Source organism: Marmota marmota, unplaced genomic scaffold, assembly GCF_001458135.2.
Source record: "Marmota marmota marmota unplaced genomic scaffold, marMar, whole genome shotgun sequence".
Taxonomy (NCBI): Eukaryota; Metazoa; Chordata; class Mammalia; order Rodentia; family Sciuridae; genus Marmota; species Marmota marmota.
Genome location: NW_025999990.1, coordinates 50,286,612 through 50,313,101, shown reverse-complemented (window position 1 = coordinate 50,313,101; position 26,490 = coordinate 50,286,612). Strand labels below are relative to the sequence as shown.

Genomic DNA, 26,490 nt, shown 5'->3' with positions numbered 1-26,490 from the left:
TTCAGTACCTATTTAAAAACACCTTTGAACTTGGAATTTTCTTAGACTTCTAAAAGCTTTTCTTTTTTTCACAAAAGCTTTTATCTTATTACTCTCCCTAAATATATACTCTCAAATGACAGCTATAGGTGCATTTCAAGCTCTTGTAGAGTTCTGGTACATTTTGTTCGAGGTAAAAATGAATCCTTCAAGGTCTTTGAAAATGGTTGCTAATGGAGGGAGTTGGAGAAGGAATCATACCTGGTTCTTCAAACAGCAGCAGCTCAGGGTACACAGTGCTGGGGACAGGCCCTGCACTGTTGCAGGGCTCTGCAGGAGCTTGCTCCTGGGGTTCTCACAACAACCCCATGTGGTAGGTACTACTGTTGTCTCCTTACAGAAGAGGAAACTGAGGCACAGAGCAACTTGCCCAGGCTACACACATAGGAAAAGGGAGCTCTAAGAGTCAAATCCAGCCAGTCCACAGTTCAGTGGATATCCAATGATTTCCAATAGATCACTGGGGAGAAGTCCTTTCAAAGATGTAATCAGGGGCTGGGGTTTCAGCTCAGTGGCAGAGCATTTGCCTAGCATGTGTGAGGCACTGGGTTCGATCCTTAGCACCACTTAAAAATAAACAAATAAAATGAAGACATTCTGTCCATCTACAACTACAATTTTTTTTTTTTTTAAAAAAAGATGAAATCAGATTTCCTTGTAAATTGAAAATAATGAGTTTTCATCCTTTAGGAAGCGAGAAGTATAGTGGAAAGAACACGGAAGAACAATTGCTAGGGTTAGGGCTCCACTCTCAGGTATAAATAATCAGATAGTCTCGGGCAAATCAATTTGCTGCTGGAGGCTTTATTTTTAAAAATCAAAAATGCCAGAAGTTGGGTAAAAAGAATCTGTAGGATCATTTGCCAGTCCATACCTGCCTCACCTGGTTTCAGATCCACCAGGATTGGCAAGTTCTTGATCTAACAGCTTTTCCCACAAGATTTGCAACAGCCCCTCCTCTCACCATGTGGTTTCCACATGTGCTGGAGCCAGGGAGATGGGTAAAGAGCTGGGGTGCAGTCTACAGATTGTATGTTCACATCCCACCTCCAAGGCCCCCCAGAGACAGGCACCTCTATGGTTTGTTGGACTTGCTGTAGAGGGTCATGCCTACCTCACATGGTTATTTTGGGTCTAAGTGAAGTTTCTCCTAAATGTCACATGGGAGGGGGTTGTGAATAGGAGTTATTTTTACTACTCTAAATACTATGGTTAGAATGTGTCCCCCAAAGTTCATGTATAAGAAACTTAATCTCAAATGTAACAGTGTCGATAGGTGTGACCTTTAAAATGTTCTGCCCTCATGAATGGATTAGGGTCATTATTACTAGGATAGAATCATTATCAAGAGAAGATTCGTAATAAATGTGAGTTTGGCCCACCCTTGCTCTCATAACATTTGATGTCCTCTGCCATGTTATAACACAGCAAGATGGGTCTTACCAAATGTAACCCCTTGATCTCAGCCTTGGCAGCCTCTAAAACTATCAGCCAAATAAACTTCTACAGTTTATAAATTACCCAGTATATGGTACTCTCTTTCAGCAGCACAAAACAGACCAAGACACTAAACCTTAATCACGTCTCACCTAAATTCTTAAACCTCATAAACACTTGGCAGTAGAAATGCTCAATGTAACGTTTATTAATAGTGAAAGACCACTAGCAAACTAAGTAAAAAAGTCAGAATGTATAAATTATAGAATAGAATGAAAGTTATATGCAGCTTTAAAAAAAAAAAATCACATTTTCCAAGATTATTTCCCAGCCTGGAAAAATAAGCATGATCTTGAACAGTGAAAAAATGTAGGCTATAAAAAGTGCATACACACCATATTTTCAATTATACCCCAATGTGAAAATCATGTACACACACACTCTCTCTCTCTCTCTCTCTCTCTCTCTCTCTCTCTCACACACACACACACACACACACACACGTATGCATGGAAATCTGGAAAATACAACAAATTGTTAATAGTCTTTGAATAACTAGACTATGTTCTATTTTCCTTTTGATACTATTTTGTATTTTCAACTTTTTACTACAAAAAAATTATGGGACTCTTATACTCAGAATAAGGGTCGAAAACAGAGTGATTTGACAAAAAACCAATATACATTTTTCAAATAAAAGTAAGATTTACACTAACAACAAAATCATTTTTAGTAATTAAATTATAAACTATCACCCAAACAATAGATTACCTTACACCAAGAAGAAAAATAAAAATATGAGAATTTCTGAAAATTCAAATGGCATTAAAATATGTGAGTTTAACAGACTGAGGATTTATAAATTTAAAAAAAAAAGTATCATAAAAACTTTACACAAGTTTGACTGCCCAGAATCACAGAAAAATCAGAAATGGAAAGTTTTAGAAAATGATTTTTCCTCTTACGCCTGGGGAAAAAAAAAAAAAAAAGTCCTGGAGGGATCATGGGTTTAGATGAGAACTTGGCTGGACCTTGCTTGCTCAACAGCCCAGTATTTTTGTTCTCTCCGTCTCCTCAACGCAGACACACAGGCACACAGTGCCAGGCCTAAGGACAACTTCACTCTTGACTCTCAGATTTAAAAAGTAAAGAAAAAAAAACAGTCTAGCTTCCCCAAAGCCTCATGTTCCTGCCTCCTAATACTGATAAGGACCTGGCAGTGAGGCTACTTGTCTTGTGTGCCCTTCACTCACTGCCCCTGTTCCCATTCCAACAGGGGCCACTCACCTGTCTTGGGGCTGGCCTCTTCCTAACCACCCTATGCCCCTGGGGCCAAGCCACAGCACTGCCCACAGCCAAAGTGGCATTCAAGTCTGCTGCAACTGCATGTGTGTCCATCAGGTTCCAGGTGACAGCCAGAACCCCTCAGTGACTGGCAAGTCTCAGGTAGTTTATTAGTGTGTCTTCCCTCTCTCCTCTTCCTATAGTAAACAGCCCCAGCAAACAGTTGTTTTGAAAGAACAAAAGAAATAACTAGGGAGCCTGGCACAAACCACAGGGAACTCAGTATTGACCCCTGGAAGCCCAGGACAGACCCGTGGAAGCCCAGTATCAATTGCATATGAGAAGCCCAACGCCTACCATGAGCCACAGGCCACAATGGTAAGGGAGGCGAGGGAGGAGGGAGGTGGGGCAAGAAGCTTGAAACACAGTGCAATAATATACATATACAACATGTATTCTTAAACAACAACCACAAAAAAATGACTATGTTACAGAATATTCAGGCTTATTGTTTATAAAAATTCAATTTAGAGTACTCTTCTCACACACCTATTAGAAAGACCAAAATCTATAAATGGACAACAGCAAATGCTGGTGAGGATGGAGAACATCAGAACTCTGACTCACTGCTGGTGGAGATGCAAAAATTGCACAGCTACTTTGGAAGTTCATGACAAACCCAGGTATCCTGTTACCAGATGATCCAGCAATCACAGTCCTTGGTGTTTATCTCAGGGAGCTAAAAACTTTTATGTGCACAAAAATCTGCATACACATACTTACAGCAACTTTATTCATAATTTCCAGAATTTGAAAGCAGGCAAGGTGTCCTTTAGCAAGGGACCAGATCAACAAACTGTGGCACACCCAGGCAATGGAATATCATTCAAGGCTAAAAAGAAAGGAGCTGTTGAGCCACAAGAAGATGTGGAAGAAATTTAAATGTATCTAAGTCAAAGAAGCCCATCTGAAAAGGATCACAACTATCTGACATTCTGGAAAAGGCAAACCTGTGGAGACAGTAAAAAGATAAGTAGTTGCCAAAGGGCTGGGGGGAAGGAAGATTGGATGGGGGAGGTCTGAAGATTTTTAGGACCCTGAAGCTATTCTGCATGACACTGTATTGATGGATCCATGTTATTGGATATTTGTCCAAACCTACAGAACATAACACATCACTGAGTGGAAACCCTAAGATGAACTGTGGGGTCTGGGAGATGATAATGCAACAATGTAGGGTCATTTCTTGTACATTGCAGGGGATGCTGATGAGTAAAGCTGAGCTTATGAGGGAGTAGGGAGCATGTGGAAATCCTGCACCTTCCTCTTATTTTTGCTGTGAACCTGAAATTGCCCTTAAAAGATAATTGTTACAAAACACAAAGCAATAATCTTCTTGTCTTCATTTAAGAGTTTCAAACAATGGTCTTCTAAAGCATGGATTCTCTAGGACCTTGGTTCAAATCCCAGTTCACTGATTAGCTGTGTCACCTTGAGAAAATTTCTTAACTTCTCTGTGCCTCTACTACCTCATCCTAGGAGACACCTACTTGCAGTGTTATGAAGATACATTGCATTAATAAACTTAAAAGTTTTTAGTACAGTATAGCTAGCATACAGTAAGCACTTTATATGTTGCTTTAGCTGCTAGATTTACTTATTATTGCTGTCTTATTATAGTCATTATCCATTTAAACCTGCCTTTTATGGTATGAAGTATTTCTTTCTGCATTTTTAACAAAGTCTATTTAATAATACTCAAAAACCATGTGATAATGCAGTACAAAGATGTCCTTTGTGAAAGAAGAGGAGCTCTGGGGCTGGGTGAGCCATGTGATGGCCATATGGATAATCTGAACACATTACCTAACCTCTCTGAGCTTCAAGTTCCCATGGACAAGACACTTCTTTGACTACCAACCTCCTAGAGTCCTACAGGGGGTGAAGAACGTGTGAGAAGCAGACTTACAAAGCTCTGAGATGTAGCAAATGGAAACAGGCCTGGCAGTGACCCACCCTGGGCTCTGGCTCTGCGAATGTCAATGACTCCCTTGCTTGGCAGACAGGGACCAGGAAGGCTCTGGGACACAGAGTTTTCCTCCTCTGTGGCAGGGAAGAGGGAGGGTGCCAGGGGTCCAGTCATTCAGGGTCATGTATCTGAAGAAGGTAAGTTGCTTTCCACTTTGGGTTAATGTGAACTTGAGAATCCCACCAAGAAACCATCCAAGGGATCAAAACAGATTCTCTAGGGCTTTGGTCCTTCATTGGTAGAAGAAAGAAAATAAAACATGTTGGAGTGAACTATGAGAGAGAAAAAAAGAAACTAAAGAGAAAAGCCAATCCTCTAGTCCATTGTTCTTATTCAGCAGCCTACAGTGAGTCTTCACAACTTGCTGCTCCTCATATTGTGACAAGAATTCCTCCACTCAGTCCAAGGTGAAGAAATGCCAATGGGCCTCCTGAGCACATTTCTTTTCCATACAAGGAATATAGCACCTTATGGGTTATACCAGTCAGGGCAGACTGAGATGCACTGCAGTAACAAGCACCACATATTAAAAAAACAAAACAAAACAAAAAACACTTCTTGCTCATGTCCCATGTCTACTGCCTCTGTCAGCTGGGATTCTGGGATTCTTTTCCAAATCACCCCAAGATATGATAAAGCAAACACTGGCTCCTAATTCTTCTTTCCAAGTGGGACATTTAATTGACCAAAGCAATGCACACAGCCGTATACCTGTATTCAAATGAACATAGAAGTACAATCTTCCTCATGGCCCAGAAGGAGAGCCAGAATATTTGTGAATATCCATGCACTCAACAGGTAGGTCTCTAAGACCTGCTTACCTACCTGCTTCTTAGAGAAAGCTTTCAAGAAACATCTTTACTAAATGAAGTTGGAAACAGATGACAAGAGAGGGTGATACAAGTTTCAGCTGGTTACCTTTAGAAAATTGTGACTGTATCCCTCCTAAGTTTTCAAGAGTTTTCTTAAAGCTTAAACATTAAATATAGTACAGGGCTTAAATGGTTACCTAAGAACCAAAGTAATCATCACCATCCTGTATCGTAAACACACAAACACACACACACACACACACACACACACCCCACAAATGTATATCTACACAAGCGGCAATTGTCAACCATCTATATTGTGAGTAAAATACTCTTTGTTTTATGAATCACCCTTTTGCAGGACTGGACTCCTGAGAGGATCATGTCTTTAGAGCCAGTCCCAAGTGTGGGTTCTTTCTCTCTTAGAAAATGTCGTCCTCTGTAAATGTTCCCTGGGGCCAACCTCACGGAGGCTTCCAGAGCTCCTCCCAGAATGAAGCCCTCTGTGAAGCAAGCTTTCAGATACTCTCAACACTCCTGGCATCCAGACATTCGTACAACCCTGAATTATTTATTCACCAATCCTTTCACGATTTCCCCAACGCCGATGGAGGCCGGGACGGTTGCAGCGATTTGATGTTACATCTTCTCAAGTGGCTAAAGAGGCTATAAAGCACCCCATTGCTTAAGCCTGCCATCTCGGTTCCATTAGCAGTAAAGACCTCTCTATTCAAACTGCTAAGTAAATCCTCCGAGAGCCCGGGGACTGTTTCATGCTTGAAAGCAACTGTTAAGAATTTGACAACAACCAAACTGTTCCTATTTAATCCTTCTCCCAAGGTAAAAAGAATTATAGGTAAACATATGCCTTCATTATTTGCTTTGCTGCATTTCAATACCCAATCCCACACAAAATTGCCAGCCAAGGATTTATGCAATCACTTCTGTATTTCAGAGCTACTGCCTCTACAGAATGGAAAAAGCTTAACTAGGGTGATGGAGCTGGTTAGCCAGTGCGGCATACATCTTAAATGTCACCGGGATGAAGGGTGAAGGGTGAAAGAAAAACCATCCCAAAACAAAGGTTGCAGAAAACTACAAAAAGAAGAAGGAGGAAGGTTGTTGCAGAACGGAAACTATTATTATTTTGTTTTGAAAGATGGTAGCGATGAGGCATAGAGCTTGGGTGCTTATTTGGGGTTTTTTGAGTTTTTTTGTTTTGACTTATATACCTGTCACACCCCCAATTTACTACTCCTGCTGAAGGTAATTTTACTAATACATTAAACAGACATTCTAAAATCGATAAATCCAAGTTAAGGTGAGGAAAATAAATACTTTTTAAAGATACATTATTTAAGAAGAATAAATAGTCAGTACAGAACAAAGGAAGTGGAAATAATGAGAAGAGGGAAGGGGAAGACAGAGGCCTGATTACCTATTGAACTGCAATGTGATATCTTTATTCCTGTGAGTGAGTTAACCCATATCATTTCCCTTAGGGAAGGAAAGATGACATTTTCTTTATTGGAGTATTTTATTCAACTGTCTATGAAAAGTACAGTATTAAAGGATCACTCAAGGGCTTTTTTTTGTTTGTTTGGTTTGGTTGTTTTGCTTTTGTTTTAATTTATTTTGTTTTTCAGGGAAGGGAGGGTTTGGTTTTGTTTCAGGATTTTGGGCTACATATTCAAGAGGCTGAATGTGAAAGCAAAACATCCTTCCCAAGAGTGGAAGACTATTTCCAATATACGCTGTCATCACTGGCTCAGACTCAAGGCAACATCTTAGAGAAGGGATTCCAGCACAGTTACTTCTCATGAGCCCCGGCTCTGAGGCTCCTAATTCCAAGAGCCACTGGAGCATTCCTCCTCCTCCTCCTCTTCTTCCTCCTCCTCCTCCTCTGAGCCAATTCACACAGAACTGAAAGTCCAGGGCAGCCTTCCAGACCACGGGAAGGTAAACCAAATGGAAGCCAGAAACGCTCACAGATTATTCAACAAGGAGGCATTCTGCCACCTCCCACTTCCCAGACGCTCTGCCACACTCTGGTGACTAACAACTACTCACTTCTCAGCAAAGGCTGACACTGGGTCTGGGGAAACAGATACAGACATACAGATGTATCTCTTACCCTTGGTGTTCAAGATGGGTGCAGACCCTCTGTAATGTTAAGTTTTGGAGGCTGGAGATGTTGGCTCAGTGGTGCAAAGCTCTGAGTTCAATTCCCAACCCCACAAAAATAAATAAATAAATAAAATCTATAATTAAAATTAACCTTTTTGAATATGGCTCCTTTTTTTCCAGTTAGGTAAAGAATTTGTAAATTTACTTAAAAAAACAACATTTTCCCCAAAAACAGAGAGAGAGAGAGAGAGAAAAGACATTGTCTGACATATTTTGATTCAATTCAATTAATCTTTATTGAGTATTCAGTATTTGCTCCAGGAAAATAAAATGGAAAAAAAGGGAGGTTATGCCTTCAAACAGCTCACAGATTAAGAGGAGAAAGTCATTTAAACAAATACATTCTGCAACATATACTGTTCAAATATTCTGGACACCACAAAATGTTCAAGCAGAGCAATATTAGCTCCAGGTGGAATGAAGCAGAAATGCTTAAGAGGGGACATTTAAGCCCCCGGGACTTCCAGGTCAAGGAAGATTTTGATCACTGAAATAGAAATATCTGTCCTATCACTTAAGCTTCCCAAGACTCGTGGACAAAGATCCTGTGCTCTGAATAGTGAAGTTGGCACTTCCAAGGACACTGAGGTTGGGTACCTTCCAACATGCAAGCCCACAATGCAAGACAACCCTAAATGTTTTGTACTGAAGGGGTCGTTAAGCTGTGAAGTCTACTTCTAAGGCATTTACTCAACTATATTATTTTTAATGCCCTCCTGGTTTTTGTGAATACAAACCTCCGTCTCTGACCTTGTTTTGATCAAAGAGGTGCTGACAGTGAGAACAATGTCAAATAGCCCAGCCACTCACATGTGGAAACACTGAGAAACTCTATCTTGGGCATAGGCCAGGAAGGCAGGCCAGACAAATGAAACACACCAGGATCAACTTGGCCTTGTGAGTCAGAACAGGCGGATCTCTCCAGGCCTCCCACCAGTGAAGTCTCCCCTAGAAGCCAGTATCAGCTCTGCTCTTGTGGGAGGGCAGGCAGGAGTTGCAAGCACAGAGAACACACTCTGAGGGCCATGCTTCCCTCAGAAGCAAAAATCAGCTTCTGTCTCTCTTGAGGCATTTCTCCAGGAATCCAGCCTTGGAGAGAACACAAAGAGGAACAGGGCCCGTGGAATAAGGGATAGCCAGGCTAATACCTAGTGGATGGACCCAGCCTCTGAAGAATCATAAAGAGGTTTTCTGAGAAATAAAACCAAAGGCAGCTATATTGGTCTGTTTTCTGCTGCTCTAAGAAAGCACCTAGGCTGGATGTTTTATAAAGTAAAGAGGTTTATTGGGATTACAAATTTGGTGACAAAATGCAAAGAGCACTTTGCTAGCATTCTGGGGTCATCTGGCTGCATCACAACATGGCAAAGAAACAGAAAGGGAAGCAGAAGGGGCCCAGTACATGGAGTGGCCTCACTTTATGACAATCCATTCCATGAGACCAGCATTAATCTGTTCCAAGGATGGCAGCCCTGTGACCTAATCACCTTGCACTGGGCCCCACCACTTCAAGGTTCTACCACCCGACCACCAGCACACTGGGTACCACGCTCTCAGCACATACACCCCTGGGGAACCCCATAAAACCATGTCCAAACCATAGCAGCAGCTAAACTCGGCTACAGAGTAAACCAAAATGAAATGAGTAAGTCACCCTTTGGCTATAACTCTGGGTCAGCTCTGTCAGGGGAGATCTGTGGTAGAGCATTCTGCACACATATAAACAACAGGGTGTTTCCTGGCATCCCTTACATGAAGGGAGAGGAGCATTCTTCAAGAGCACCCCAAAAAAGACAGGCATGACCCCATTCCCTCCCTGTTGTTTCTGTGCCACAGATGACAGGTGAAGGCCTCTTGTATGACACAGGTGGCTCCTAGGGCCAAAAGAGGAGTCTCCACTTCTCCCAAGGTCAAGGTCACTGAGGAGGTAAGATGTAACTACTAACAGGACTTTAGGCCCTGGTCCAAAGTTTGCCATTTTTGATTTCACACAACATTTCTTCATTAGTTCCCAGGTTCTATTCAAATACAACTTAGATTTTGGAAAGAACTCTAGGGCCACCCCCTCCCCACATCCCAAACCACCACACCCACCAGCTTTCCCAGCAGACTCCACCAAGCCAGAGGCAGGCCCTGCTACTCTTCTCATTGCAAGGACACCAGCCACTGAGGGCTACCCAAGGCCTCCAATAAAGAAACCTGCTTATGGCTTCCATCTAAACTCATATTACAAAAACATCTTTAAAAACAACAACTAACATTTTCCTCATGCAAAACCTACCTCTATAAGCCCCAGAGTGAACCAGGAAAAACAAGTCCATCCCACCAGACTGTGCTAAAACAAAATATCTTGATATACAAGACACAAACTGACCCTTCCCTACTTCCCATAAGGAGTCAACTGTTCCCATAAAAGCCACACCAAACGTGGAGACATCCCCTCTAGAATGACTTTCTTTAAAACTCTGGGGGACCATCCTATCCCTCTTCTTTTGATGGAGGTGACAGTGGTTTTTAATTTGTGCTATACTATATGTAACTGAACTCTGTCTTGCCTCTTCATGACAATGACTTTGGTGGGCTATGTCTTTCTTTGATTTCCTTTATTTCTAGTGAAATAAAGGATGAGGCTTCATGAATAAAGGCCAAATCTAGGAAGATCACATCATCACAAAGTGCATGCATCCCCCCTCTATTCATAAGGGAGACATTCCAAGACCCCAGTGGATATCAGATGGTACAAAATCCTGTATATACTAAGTTCTTCCTAAACATCCTAACCTATGATAAAGCTTACTTTATAAATTAGGCATAGTAAGGAAATTTTTAATTATAATGATGATGATGAAACTATTTTAACGATATATATAATAAAATTTACATGAATGTGGCCACCTGTAGCTTGAGTTCAGCCCTCCCTGTCACCTGATCACACCTTCTCTTATTGTCTCCCCAACCCCCACCCCACACAGCCAGGGGGACACCTATTAACATGTATCTTAGGTTTGCAAAATGGCAGCAGACCTCTGCTGAAAGAGGCTAAGTCTGATTCGGCTACTTGGTTGGATGATGAGGATGAGCTTTGTCAATTAGGTCCTGCAGCTATAAGGTGATGAAAAAAAAATGCATTTAAAACAAATAGCAATGGACAGGTAACATTTTGGACACACAGTGAAAAATCATTGCCCCGGGATATATTATCTTCCAGGGTATCTACCATGCAAAATGATAATCTCCACCTGGGCCAGCCCCTGGTCCTGACCACAAAGCCATCACCCCCGCACCACCTGTAAAGGGTAATTCCAGATAATCCTCAGGGATCCATCTCTCCTCTCTTCACACCCTGCTGCTGAATGTGTGATCACTACACTAAGAATAATCTGAGGGGTAGAGGACATGCTCCAAAAATTAAAAAGAAAAAGAAAATAGACATACACTAATGATAACAACGCTCTCATTAGTAGTAGTTTCACAGATGACAGTTTTCACTCCCAGATTCTACCTTGTATTACATTAAAAGTATGATTTAAAATAATTATATTTATTAGCATTTCACATTAGGAAGGAGAAATTAAGAAAATTCACCCACATGATTTGGCTGGGCCTGATAACGCTCAGATTATTAACTGGATCAATTGCCTAAAAGTGATCCAATTTTCTCTAAAGAAAAAGACATCCCTTCAGTAACAAGCCATTTTGTTCTTTTTATGATCATTTATCATTCACTCCCTACTTCTAAGCTTACAGGAAACTCTAATCACCTCAAACACAAACATTCCTGGGTTCTTTAATATTCCTTCAGTTCCTGGGCTTCTAAATGACTTTTGATCACACAGAATCAAACTCTCAGCATCTTCTGCCTTTGAGCTGGTATTCCAGAAGTCCCCTAACTACTGCCTCCCATGGACCACAGGAACATCACCCTGTGAATGCTTTATTCGTTTTATTCCTATGGCAATACCAGTTTGGCCTGTGTTTGTGCTGTTTTATGCTAAACTAGTGGTTTACAAAAATTTTCACAATGTCCCTTAAATCATTTGCACAACTAGTAGGCTTGATTTGAGTTCTATGTAACATGTGTTTTCTGGTTCTGCTTCCTACCCTCAACTATTCAAGAGAGGGTAGAGGAAATAGTATTTTCCTATCTACGATATATTCACCATCTGCAGACCCCACTGCCTAAATGAGCCAAATCAGCAATCACACACTGAATCATGAACATCTTCTCCAATAACTATCTCGCAGCCCATTCAAATAAAAGCAATAAATGTTACCAGGGGACATACAAATTTCCACTCAACCAGGACTTTTCCATCTAAGCAACATTACAATTTATCTACCTATTCAAATTTTTTTAAATTATGAGATAGACCTGTTGGAGCTGACAATAGTAATCTGCTAATCCCAGGAGATTAATCCAACAGGGTCACTTCTTCACAGCACTGGAATCAACCAAGCATTTATTTACTGATCATTAGTTGCATGGACAACACAGTCTCAACTCTAAGGATGTTTTCAATTTCTTTATAGAAACAAAGGAGATAGGTCTGCAGCAGTGTAAGCATTATTTATCAGGTGTCTACTGTAGGAAAAGTGACTAAGACAAAATAGAACCAGGGGTTAAATTGTGTACAGTAGTTCATACCTTGCTAGAATTTAATATTTCATTCTAGTTTCTGCCCTATTCACCTGGTCCAAACAGTAAATTAGAATTTAGATAGATGGAGAAAAAGAAATTTGAAATATGGGGATTAACATGAACCAAGTTCCCAGGTAGTCAGAATCAGAGTGAATCTGAGGAGCAGTTGAGAGACAGGTCTGACCAAGGTAGTTAAAAAAGACTGAGAGAACAGTGGAAAGTACAATGAATGCCTAAGAAGAAATCAGCCTAAGGAAATCCCAGGAACAAGACACAAATTATCTGATGCAGCTCAAAGGGAGTCAGTGAAGAGTTTCCAAGAACAGCAAGGATCATTTGTCCTTAAAAGTACTCCTGAAGATGTGACCAGCACCTTAGCAAGAGGTTTCCTATACATTTGGACTTGTACTCAGAACAGAGAGCAAAAGTCAACTGAAGCATGATAACATATCACCCAGGCACATGTACATGCACACACATAGTCACATTAGTTCACTTGATTTTCTTCTCTTCTTCAAAAACGATGCCAAAATAAAGAAACACGTTATTCCAAACCATGAGAGAAATTCATATAATCTATGTTCTCATTTAACTATCTCTAATGCTATAGTTCTCAAACTTGAATGAAGTTCAAGAACCTTGTGAAGAAAAATAATAATTATCAAAGATCCAAAGAAGCCAGGTGTGATTGGAGCATGACTGTAATCCCCCCAGCTCAGGAGGCTGAGGCTGCAGCATCGTGAGTTCAAGGCCAGCCTCAGCAACTCAACAAGGCCAGAGCAACTTAGAGACTCTGTTTCAAAATAAAAAATAAAAAAGGGTTGGGGAAGTGGCTCAGGGATTGCGCGCCCCTGGGTTCAGTCCCTGGTGCCAAAACAAAGAATCAAAAAAATCTAAAGAAAGTTTCACTAAAGGATTCTTGGGCACCTGGGTTTGAAAAAGACTGGCTAAAATAAAACAATAAATAAAAAGACCTTATAACTAATTTAAACACACAGTGTCTCTCTCTAACCACCCCTGATACACACACTTTAAGAATCCAGATGGAAACTATGTATTCAACCAGAGATATGAAAAGTTGTGCTCTATACATGTAATAAGAATTGTAATGCATTCCACTGTTATATATAAATTTTTTAAAAAAGAGAAAAAAAGGTTACAGAAAACTGATGTTTACTGAAAAATAATCATAAAATCCAATGTGTGAGAAAATCATTTAGAACCACTGTGCAAAACCCAGCAATTTCTATTAAACAAGATGCCTAATTCCAAGGTTAGTGTAAGAAATGTTTTAAGTGCTAGACTTTTTACAAGACCTTTTATAAAATAATCATTTGCCTTGTGGGGTTTTCAAACTGCCCAATAGAATCTGTCTTCTATTTTTCCTACCGTACACCTAGTCAGTCTCCCTGTTCATTTTTTTTTTGTCTTTCCATTTATTAAAATGTTTTAAATTTGTTAACTGATACATACAAATTGTACATATTAATGGGGTACCATGTTGTCTTTAGATACATGTATACACAGCATAAAATTTAGATCAGGTTAAGCCCTGTTGATGTTTGTAATATAATTATTAGTTTCATAAAAATGCCTCCCAATCATCAGTACTAACAAGCATAATTCATTTGCTTACATTTTCCCAGGAAAACAAAATTACCATGACTCTCACCACCATCAACAAGGGAAGTCAGGCATCCTCCAGCAATAGTCACTAATAAAATTCTCACCACGTGCTGAGACCCTAAAATACCCCAAATCCTCTGAAACTACTGTTTCACCTCTGTGGAAATGTTCTCCTTAACTTAAGGCTAATGACCACACTTCAGCAGTAATCAGAAATCCAAGAGCTGCCAGGGCGCCCGGGATCCACAATTCTAGTTGATCACAAATGATGTTTTTCCCTCAACTGAAGATGATCCCCAGGTTGTGGGGCACAACAGGAGGCTAGGGGACAATACGTGGAATAACTGGCAGTGGCATGTGTGCACATTTTCTAAACTGAGGCTCCATATAAAATTGTTTGATGATAGGGTATCCCTTTAAAAAAAATGAGAAGGGGTGGTTTTTAGATGTACTGCTATTCCATGATTCAATTCTACCTAAGAGAATTCTGAGTGTATGAAATGGGAAGTGACAATCCAAGGCACGAGGCAGCCAGTGGCAGCAGCTGGAACAGAATATCTAGGGCTGATCCCCAGGCCAGCACATCCAAGGAGTTACCAATGTGACCATCACCACTGGTGGCAGGTGTTTGGTGCACTGAGAACTCTGTGACAGCACCAAGAACCTCCCATCAAGTATAGCAACACAAAGAAAGAACTTGAGGGCAAAATTCACTGTGATGCCAGGACACCAAGATCTCAGAAGAGGGCTGGGCAGAAAAATCTCAGAAACGTTAATTAAGAACAAGAGAATTATTTTTAGCTTTAAACAACATTAGCTGGAAAGTGTACACTAGGAAGGAATGAACAAGTGTGTGTAATCATTTAATAATAGCATGAGCGTGCCCTGGGGAAGTAAACAGGAGTCATGAGGGCATCCCAGATTCTAGCCATGGCATCTGCTTCATTGCCTCTGATCAGCTGACCTCGGGGCACCCAGAGACTAGTCTGCACTTGAAGAATTTTCCAGATGTTTTTGAGGTTACTCTCCTCCTTCTTGCATCTGTTCCAACTGGGAGAAACTGCCCTTTCATCAGATCTTCCCCCACTGCATGTCCACCCCTGCTCCCCAGAGCTCTTTTAAAGTTCTTCAAGCTGTTTCAGAGCAGTAGTACTCCAGTTCTTCAGCTCTCCCAGGGCACCTGCAGGCAGGTGCAGGTGAGTGGGCCAGTCCATCCTCAATGAGCATGTACCAACATGGGACCCAAGAACAGGAAGAGCCACTACCCAGAAAAAAAAAAAAAAATGAGCGCTTTATCCCAAGGCTCAAGGGCTAAATGATACCCATACACCAACGTCACTCAACTTTTCAGGGTTCAAAGAGAACCAGGCCCTTCCCAGTCTCATTTCAGAGACCTCAGAAGCTCACTAACACTAATTCCAGAGATCAGTGGAAAGCTCCAAGACAGTTAAAATCAGGTAACCTACAGAGGAGTTTCTTACTGTAATCTCACAGAGAAACAAGACTGTCCTTTCCGTGGAACTCTGCAGAATGTTTCATAAAGATGTAATGTTAAAAAAAGTAGTAGGGACCTTCTAGTCCTGGACAAGCTAGGTTTCGATCAGTGTAAAGTCAGGAGTGTGCAGAAAGCATGTCTGTCTGACATAAAACTTGAACCTGGAAAAATTGTTCTTTGTGTCTTCAGATTATCCGTGCCTCCCCTTCCCAAGCTGCAGTTTCTAAAAAAAACATGCTATCAGTCAACGGGATGCCTCTCCCTGTGCTCTTGCCTGTCCAGTGTCTTCTATAACTAGGGAATGGAAGCTGTCAAGGTCTCACTCATTACTGCAACAGGTGAGAGAAAGACCCTGTCCAGAAGAAGGGCTCCAAGTCCCTAAATGGCCATCCCCTGGGCAGCTGTGAGGCGAGAACTGTAATAAGTAGCTACTGAGCAGCCTCAACCTCCACCCCTCACCACTGAGTTTTAAATAGCAGATGCATGGCAGAAACAAAATCAAGTCCAGTGCCAGGGGCTGTAGTAGATGTTGAGGATGATCAGAGCTCTGAGGAAGGCAGAGCAAGGCATGAGCAGCTTACCTAAGGCATTCTTATTTTAGGAAACTGACATCTTAGCACTCAGCAGGCAACTGTAACTTGAAACTGAATAGCCTAGAGCTATCATAGAGAGGGTTGGGACAACCCACCCTGGCCTCTACCAGATCAGACTGGCTCAGGCAGGGGAAAAGGCCTTACTCCTTTGGTGGTAAGTGATGATTAGAATTATACTCAATGCTTAATTTACTTAATAAATATCATAAACAGTGAGGCACAGAGAGGTTAAGTAATTTCACTGGGGTGACACAGAAGTGTCAAAGATTGGAACCTAGATCCAGGTGCAGTGGGACCTGCCTATAATCCCAAGTACTACTTGGGAGGCTGGGGCAGGAGGATTGCCTGAGGCCAGGAGTTGAGAATTGTCTGGGCAACTAAACAATACCCAGTCTAAGAATGAAAGAAAAAGAAAAAGATTGGAACCCAGAAAGCTGGCTCTTAGGTGTAAGCTCTGGTCTGAACCGAGGCTAGGCTTCCTCCTCAAGATGTGTGCAGAAGACAGTTCAGCACACCGAGCAGCCAATTGCTCTTTACACCACTTTTGAACAGTCTTTTTCACATGCATTGAGTGAAGGAGGATAAGAGCAGTCTGCAGTGAGAATTTCTGTCATAAAGATGCTTATAATCTTTCCATTCCTTAGAGCTCCACATCTCAGTTTCTGCACCATCAAAACACTGCTAACACCAGCATCTCCCTTTAAGAGCTGGTGTGAATGCTTAATGAAGTAACACTGGCAGCAATGTGCCCACAGCCTGGCACACACTGAGTACTGAGTAAGCATCAGTTCCTCCTCCCAGGGCAACAGCCCCCAGAAGCAACCATAGCCTCTTCTTTCTAGACCCCTAAACCACCAGTATCCAGGAAATGAATGGTGGTGACCGTCTGATTCTCCAGCTTGAAACCATTAACCAGAGTCGTCTTCCCCACAAATTTCAAACTGGATCCCCAGGACTTTTTGCTTATTGTTTTTTGTTTTGTTTTGCTTTTTTTTTTTTTAGGTCCTGGAAATGAACCCAGGGATTCAAGAATGCTAAGCACGCTGCACACTCAGCCCTGATCTGCTAGAGTTTTAGAGATGGTCTCAGTCATCAATCCATAAACACAGGGGGCAAAGAGCATAGAAGCCAACCCTCACTTCAGTTGTGGGAAGGGGCTCAGGACCACTCCACCCTCCCTCTTTAGTGGGTCAGAAGAACAGATAAAGGGAATGGCTTCTTGAGGGGGTCTCCAGAACCTCCTGCCTCTCCTTTCCCAGGCCTAGCTCATAGCCAGAAATGCTTCCCTGGTTCCAAACCACAGCCTCTTCCTGTCTGGTCTGCTCCACAAAGACTTGTCCCAGCATGAGAACCAGACCCACATACACACCACCTACCCCCAAGTCATCTCACAGTCTATGTCCAAGTAGGGGAGGATGATCTGCCTTGGAGAGCCAGACAGCAACACAGGAGACCCTTCCCCAAATCAGCACCACGGCCTCAGCTCTGCAGTCAGAGGGCCCATGACTCACACCCTGGACAGAACTGAAGCTATGTTGAATGGGTAACATCACACATGAACTGTGTATGGTTCACGTCAACTCACTCATTCAACTGAAATTGCATAGTAACTGAGGAACTAATCCTTAAAATGACTGAGAAGACTCAGCTTGATCCACTGTAAGGGCTGGAAAAGACCTACTGATTTTCACCTGGCCTCTCTCATGCATCTACTGGAAAAAAGAATGTTAGTTCATTATGAATATCTTTTTCTTTCTGAAAACTCTTTGGTAGGAAGCATGCTATCAAAAGGGAGGGGAGGGGTGTGACATTGTTGCTGGTTTCTAAAATAAAAAATGACAGGGTGATAAATACAGTTAATTTCTAAGACTTTATCATCAAAATTTCACAAAGTATAGCTTTCTATTACACAAAACATATTAAGATTCTAGTGAATAAAACTGACTTAAGTTGATCACATTAAAAATTTATGGGGGGGGGGTTGGAGTAATAGCTCAGGGGTAGAGCGCTTGCCTTGTACACGTGAGGCACTGCGTCCAATTCCCAGCACCACATATAAATAAGCAAATAAAATAAAGGACCATCAACAACTAAAAAAATATTTTAAAAAATTTATCTGGGGGGCTGGGGATGTGGCTCAGTGGTAGAGCGCTTGCCTCACATATACAAGGCACTGGGTTCGCTCCTCAGCACCATGTAAAAAAATAAATGAATAAGTAAAGATATTGTGTCCATCTGCAGCTTAAAAATTTTTTTTTAAAAAAATTTATCTGTTCCACTGGAACTTTTCCTCAACATTCCAAATGGTACCAAAGTGTCACTCCCAAAAGAGAAAGAGCCCAAATTCTATTTGAAATTCTAATTGAAAATCACTGTGCCCTACAAGAGAAAAATGTGAGCATGAGAACTGTTGTACCATGTCATCCAAATAGATTAGAAGAAATGGTCTGGTCCTACCAGCTGAAGTCCCTGTTGGCTTCCTGCCACACCCTCTCTGAATTTCCACAGAAGTGAGGGTGGCACCAGGTGAACAGGACACTCCTGTATGTCCTTCAGGAACCAAATCCTCTATGGCCTCTATGTACAGTTTCTGCCAATTCTGCATCTCACAGGATGGTAATGTAGAAATAAAAGGTAAAGTCCGTCTGCTTCCTCCTCCTGAGTGCACACATTCCTTCTGGGCTCATAACTTTGGCATCACCACTGACACTTCACATTCCCCAAAACAAGTACCACTTGCAAATTCCTCCATGCAGCCCCTACTAGGCCCCCTTCAGATTCACTGGAATTGAAATAAGTATTTCAAGGAGCTATTACAAATGCTGAGACTCCCGGATTTTCCACACCAGAGAACCTTTTTTTTCCCCCTACATTTCAGCACATATTCCACACAAATCAAGTTTTTGTTGCTTTTTTTTTTTTTTAAACAGAGCAGCAGCCATGTCCAAACCCCATCAGGAACCTCCAGGTCTTACCTCTTGCATTTGGCATGTGGCCAAGCTGCCATTGTGTCTCACTCCTAACCCTCCGGATCCTAAATCTGTCTCCTGATGTCCCAAATTTAGCCTGAAGCCTTGCTTTGGCATGAAAAGAATTGGAACTACTCATTCGAAACCTGGATCATTTTTCCATCTCCAAAGAGAGAGGCGATTTTAGTAAATCTCAAATAAAAGAATAAATGGGGGCTGGGGTAGTAGCCCAGTAGGAGAGCGCTTGCCTTTGAGGCCCTGGGTTCGATCCTCAGCACACATAAAAATAAATAAATAAAAATAAAGATACAATTTAAAAAAAGAATAAATGGGTCAGGCATAATCAGTCTTGTAATGAGACTGATCAATACATCAGCTGCAAATCATTCCTTGTAAGAAGGATGATAATTACGTGGGTATCAAAAATTTATAAGGTGGCTGAACACCCCTTCATGAAGAATGAGATTAGGAGGATGGAAACCCCCAGAACTACAAGCTAAAGGCAGAGAGTCAGATCCAAAAGCGCACTGAAATACAGGCTGGCCGGAGCAAGTGTTTGCTGCAGAAGCTGGGGTGCCACATGGCAGCAGGGATCAATGCTCCATTGTGAATCCTGAGCTAAGCAGACTCCACAGGCCACTGTGTATGCCACAGCACGAGCCCTGAAAGGATAAAAACCACTAATTCTGAGACAGAAAGCAGGTTTGCCCATTTGAAAGCTGAAGCTACCAACCAGCAGTTATAGAAATGAAGTTGGAGGAACACAGAGTATCAGTGGACCTCAGGGGGAAAAAAAAAAAAAACAGATCCTCTAACAGCAAAACAGAAAGGGAAGGAAAAAATGGGAGGCCCTCCTGTGGAGAGCAAGTGGTCTCACCCAGATTCTGCAGGCACCAGCCCAGGTCAAGAGAGGAGCAAAAGCCAGACAAGCAGAGGCCTGACAGAGGTTAATGGGCTGGAGCCCTAAGCAAACATGCACTTAACATCCAAATCAAACACACTTCAGAAAGACTTAAATAAAATGAATCTCCTCAAATGGAGTTGCAAGTAGGCATTCTCGGGGTTTTGCCATGAATCTCAACAAAACAAATTCTGCAGTTAGGGGAAACTCCATTTGTTAATTTATTCCAAAGTTAAATGACAGCATGAAGGAAGATTATAAAAATGATTCCAAAGAAATATTTCTTAGCTATTTCACAATATCTTCTCTTTTTCTCACAATACTTTTAATGCGAAGTATTGAAATATAAACTCATATAAACTCAGTGAAACACTAGCAAGTTTTTTTTTCTTTTTTTAATTTCAACAAGTTCATCTTTTTTTAGAGAGGCAGAGAGAGAGAGAGAGAATTTTTAATATTTATTTTTTAGTTTTTGGTGGACACAACATCCTTGTTTGTTTGTGGTGCTGAGGATCGAACCCTGGCCGCAGGCATGCCAGGCGAGCGCACTACCGCTTGAGCCACATCCCCAGTCCCTCAACAAGTTCATTTTTAAAGTTCCATGGTCACAGTGCTAGGGAAAATAGGACTAGTGGGATAATGGTATAGTTAACACTTGTATACTATACTGTGTGAAAACGGTGTTTGTAAAAGCATTGCCACAACTGAATTTCCCAGATAACCCAAACATGAATGTTAAACTCAATCAAAGCCAACCGAATCTTCATTCAAACCTTCTCACTGACCTTTTGATTTTTCCCTAATAATTCCCTCTCCACAGTCCTTTCACTGTGCTAGACGAAGTCAAATTCATACAAGTAGAATAACTCTGCATGGTTTTCCATCAATCTGGTGGTAGAAATTAGGTCACCAAAATCCTCTGCCCACTCCTGACTTAAGGCCACCACTCTGCAGTCTTATTGCCTTGAAGAATACAGGCAACCAAGAGTTCACTGCTGTTTCCAACTAACTCAGCAGACCTTCGCAGGTGATTAAAGAGCTCCGAGCCTCAGTCACTTCATCAGTAAAATGAGACAATGGTGGCACCTTTCTCCTGAGGCAAGGTAAGCTGCTGGATATCAACTGTACTTGGCATAGCAAAGGCTCAAAATTATTTCTTTAGTTGTTAGATTCATTCTGGCAGCAGTCAGATTACCAAAGTTGATCCACACAAGTTTAGCTATAAAATTGGTCTGATGTAACTGAGAGACAAGTCAATGACTGTTCCCCAGGTGGAGCAGACTGAATAACGGTCACCCAAAGATATCAAGTCCTCATCCCCGGAACATATTACCGTGTTTGGGAAAAGGGTCTGTTCAGACATAATTGAGGATTGAGAGATGAGGAGGCAATCCTGGATTATCCAGGGAGGCCTAAATCTAAAGAGAGGATCTTTTTTTTTTTTTAATTTTTAAAATTTTTTTATTTTTTATTTTTTTGTATTTTGATGTTAGTTTTTATTCAACTTCAGTACATTACTATTTCTTCAGTTTATGTACATCATATCCTTTCATCCACAAGTTCACAAATTTTTTTAATAATTGTTTTTCTCTTCTTTTTTTTTTTCATATAAGGGATTGAACAAACCCACAGGCACTTTACCACTAAGCTACAATCTTACTTTTTTATTTTTTATTTTGAGACAGGGTCTCGCTAAGTTGCCTAGGACCTCACTAAGGTTGCTGAGGCTGGCTTTGAACTTGCAATCCTCCTGCCTTACCTTTCCAAATTGCTGGGCTTACAGGCCTGAGCCTCCATGCCTGGCTTCTAATTGTTTTTCTTTTTTTTTTTTTTTTTTTTTTTTTTTNTTACACATCCATTGATTTACATATTGCCATACTAGTGTCTGTTGTATTCTGCTGCCTTTCCTATCCTCTACTATCCTCCCTCCCCTTCCCTCCCCTCCCCTCTTCTCTCTCTACCCCCTCTACTGTAATTCATTTCTCCCCCTTGTAAGAGAGGATCTTTAAGAGACACACAGGTCAGAAGAACACAGAGGAGAAACAAGGGGATGGAGCAGAGACTCTAATGATGCAAACACAAGCCAAGCAACACCAAGGAATCCCTGCATTTCCCCATGAAACTAGGAGATAGGTATGGATCAGGCCATGCCAGAACTGTGAGAGAATAAACTTGTTTTTTTTAAGTCAGGAAGTTTGTGAAAATTTGTTACAACAACCCCAGGAAACCAATACACCAGCAAAGAGTAGTGGCGATTCATGGAGCAAAAATTAAAAGGGAGATGAGACATTTCCACAGCTAGGACTTGTACTTCTTGCAGAAACTCCTACAGGGGAGGAAAACTTGAATTTAACTTGGACTTAAGATCTGTGAAATTGTTTATAAAGTGTGGAGTCTGGGAAAATGGTCATTTGGACATTACAACCAGTTTCCTGTCTCATAAAAGGTGGGCATTTGTTCCCTTTCAGGATGTGTTCCATTTGTTTTGGAAAAGCCATGCATACCACTGGGCCAGCAGCTTACACAACCCTAATACCAAGTTCCTAACCAACAGAGGTTATGGGGAGGTGGCCTTTTAGGATTGCTGTCTTTGGAGAATGCTTGTCTTCTCCAAATTCAGATTAGGTTCTGTGATTCTCCAGAGGTAAGCTCGATTTGAATATAGCAGTGCTCCCTGCAGGGAGGTGACAATGGAATCAGAAAATAGATTTATAAGTAAAATCATTACCCAGTACACTCAATCAATAATTGTGGGGCAATCTGCAGAGCGAGTGAGTGGTGTATTTGGTCCTGGAAATGGAAGGGGAGGCAAGACCTAAGGCACCACTGGAAGAAGGAGAAGGAGAAGGAGAAGGAGAAGGAGAAGGAGAAGAAGAAGAAGGGATCCTAATGTTAACAATGCTGACCTTGACAATGCCAATCTGTTGCAGGCCAACAGCCCAAGAGTCACCACTGGGAGCACTGTATATTTTGGGGAAGGGCGGAGGGGTACCAGGAATTGAACCTAGGGGCACTTGATCACTGAGCCACCCCCAGCCCTATTTTGCATTTTATTTAGAGACAGGATCTCACTGAGTTACTTAGTGCCTCACTTTTGCTGAGTCTGGCTTTGAACTTGAGATTCTCCTGCCTCAGCCTCCTGAGCCTCTAGGATTACAGCCATATACCACTGTGCCTGGCTGAGAGCCCTGTATGTTGATCATCTCTTTTGGTCCTTGCCACAGACTGAGAGGTAATCATTGCTGTCCCCACTTTACACAGGAGACATTTTAGGCCCAGATGGATTAAGTAATTCATCCTTAGTCAAATAGCTACATGAAGCTTAGGTTTCAAAGCCAGGTGGTTGGACCCCAGAGTCCTGCTCTTAGCCACTGGGATGGTGTGAAAAGAGGTAAGAGATTTGGGTTGAGCATTATGACAGCAGGTAGAGTAACAAATTATATTACAAAGTAGGATGCATTAGAGGAGAACAGCATAGTGATAAGTCACTGGACACCAAAAGACAAGAAGATCCTAGGAAGCAGGTGGGCGAGGTCTCTCCATAGTACCTGAACAAAGGTGAGGGGTGCAGGTCAAGTGTGTTCTAAGAGCAGCAAATGCAAAGCAAAGGAGCCGAGAGCAGCTTTTGACCATGAAAAGCCCTGTGCTTTCTCTCAAGAGGGCTCTACCTCACTTGGATGGCTTTTATAAATCACAGATGTTCCTGGCCCCATTCTAGCCTCCTGAATCAAAACTGTTGTGGGTGTTACTGTCCTTTAGCAAGCACCCCCCTACCCCACCCCCACCCACCCAGGGTACCATAAAGGTGGAGAACCTCTTCTGCCATAAAGAAGAGCACTCACAGACTGAAATGGTGGGGGCTGCTGCAGGAGATGAGTTACAGGTTGCAGCAATGGTCAGGCAGAAGATGGGAGTATCCCAATTAGATGGTAGAGTTTTCATGTAGTACTTTTTATTAAACTTGCAATTGTATAGGCAAATTGAAGGCTTACTTGACACTATTTAGATTTGCATTAAACGTTTAAAAATATGTTAAATGTTAGAATGTGGACTGCATTAGTATAGTCCATGTTCTAACAACAGCAATTCAGCTACTAATTACAAATTCAACCCATTGGTGAGTCATTTTTTATTTAAAGCTTGCAGCCAGGCCTGGTGGTGGTACACACCTGTAATCTCAGCTATTGGGGAGGCTGAGACAGGAGGATTGCAAGTTCAAAAACAACCCTGGTCAACTTAGCAAGACCCTGTCTCAAAATTAAAAACTGAAAGAGCAGGGAATGCAGTAGAGTGGTAAAGCATCCCTGGAGTTAATTTCCAGTACCCTAAAAAGAAAAAAAAAAAAGGAAAATAAAATCTTGATAATTGCTTCGTAATCATTTTACTATATATCAAAACATAAAACAAATGAATACATAACTATTCTAATCAAGGTATTGGCTTTTTCCCCCTCTGGCATCCCAGAGTTCTTTTTTTTATAAACAGCTTGAAACAATACTTGCAGACCTATAGTTACCTCTTCTCAGCAAGCACTGGGTTAAACCCTTCTGATGTGCCTGATACCAAGAAATTCTAAATACTTGATTAAATTGCTCACATCCTGGAAAGCCACAGTGTATTTGGAAATGGCAAAAATTATGAGACTACAATCTTTATCTAGTCTAAAACTTGATATTAGTGCTTTACCAATTGTGGAGCTCTAACAATTCAAAGGGTATCCTTTAGAAATGAGACTTTACTGCTAAGTCAGTGGATGTAAATCATCTTAAATTGGCTACTGTATCAAGAGACACATACATACTTGCTTAGTCCTCCATGATGTTAAAAGAAAAATATATATGTATGTGAACTAAATTCTCAGGCCAAAGAGCCAGTCTAAGAAAATAAGAAAAATAGCACTGTTTAGCAGAAAAAAAAATATGACATGAGTTAAAAGTTGAATAAACACAAAACACTTCTCCCAAGAAAACTGCTGACATCAACAATACTATTAATATAACAAAGCTCCCCTCTTGTTGAAAACACTATTACAAAAGGACATCAGATTAGCACTATTTTAAAAATAATGTTACTTACTTCTGGAAAATTCGCCCAGAGTACCTATCTTCTGCCCCCTCCCACATCACAAAGAAATGAGCACTGAATTGAGCATATATGATAATGATCAAAAAACACCTCTAGACATGAGCAATAGGAAGAATTCAATGATACCAATGTTTCTCCTAACCTCAGAATGCTTTGTATTCATCTCTACAAAAGTATATATAACTTCAAATACAACCATAAGCACTTTTAGCTCAGATTTCAGTTACATAAACACAGGATCATAATTTGGAGCCACACTGCTTACTAAAAGATATTTGGCTGTTGCCAATAAACATTGTAAGTTTGGGGAAACCAAAGATTTCCTTGGTAATTCTTAGCTCTGAAAGAAAAAATACCAAGCAATACATATTTGGATTAAGATAAAAAGAATTTCCTTTTGTTGTAGCTTAAGTAAGAATTAAAAAAAAAAACAACCACACAGATCTTTTTTTTATCCGAGAATCTGATCTAAAATATGCCTAAAAATATAATTTAAAAGGACTCTCAGCCTTTTATGAAAAAGAAAAATATCCCATTTTTAGAAATGTAATGCATTTTTTAAATGCACAGTTTCAGGTCTGGAATAATTCCACTCTTCATTAATGCTATTTTAAATGCACTGTTTCAGGTCTGGAATAATTCCACTGTTTATTAATGCTAAGATGACGTATTTACAAATGTTCTTGTACATGATATTAAAATGCCCCTACCTGGACAATGTTAGGGAATAATCTTCTTACCTATCAGTTACATTTTTATTCTCTTTAAAAATTCCCAGTCTCTTTTTTTAAGGACCCAGAGGAGTACCAGGGATTGAACCCGGGGCACTTAACCTCTGGATCACATCCCCAACACTTTTTTTTGTTTACTTTGGAGAAAGGATCTCACTAAGTTGATTAGGGCCTGGATAAGTTGATGAGGCTGGTCTAGAATTTGTGATCCTCCTGCCTCTGCCTCCCAATTCACTGGGATTACAGGGTTACACCACCATGCCCAGCCCATTCTCTTTTAAATAGTGTGGCTTCTGACATCTTTGCAGAAAGTTTAATACTTACAAACATCTAAATTAGCACTTTACCTAAGAACTGGAATACACGTGTTATAGTTTGGATGTGAGATATTCCCCAAAAGCTCATGTGTGAGACGATCAAGAAGGTACACAGGAGAGCCGCCCCCTCCCCCTGCGCTGGCAAGGTAGAGGGAACTGTGACCATCCACAGAGCAGGCCCAGCGGCCTGCTGAGGGGCAGAGCCGCCCCCCACCCCCAGCGCCTGCCAGGTAGGCGGAACGGTGACCACCGGCAGAAAAGGCCCAGTGGCCCACGGCTGAACAGAGCTTCCAATCACTCCTGCAAGGTAGGCGGGCCTGCGACCCACCAGCAGAAGAGGAGCAGC

At 41.4% G+C, this 26,490-nt stretch overlaps 1 protein-coding gene across 17 annotated transcripts in view; it reads right to left on the bottom strand.

Moving 5' to 3' along the window:
- The window catches only part of Ptprm (protein tyrosine phosphatase receptor type M), an 825,349-nt gene that overhangs the window by 759,748 nt on the left and 39,111 nt on the right, over positions 1-26,490 (bottom strand). For 4 of the 17 annotated variants that reach the window (XM_048806548.1, XM_048806550.1, XM_048806547.1 and 1 more), the window contains exon 1: positions 19,117-20,354. The exons of 3 other annotated variants lie outside the window; for them this stretch is intronic. In XM_048806548.1, coding sequence (XP_048662505.1) covers positions 19,117-19,249 — 133 coding nt within the window. In that variant the 5' untranslated portion in view covers positions 19,250-20,354. Of the gene's footprint in view, positions 1-19,116; positions 20,360-26,490 lie in introns of those variants that run through there. 10 more of the 17 variants (XM_048806545.1, XM_048806546.1, XM_048806554.1 and 7 more) reach the window with 5 other exon arrangements.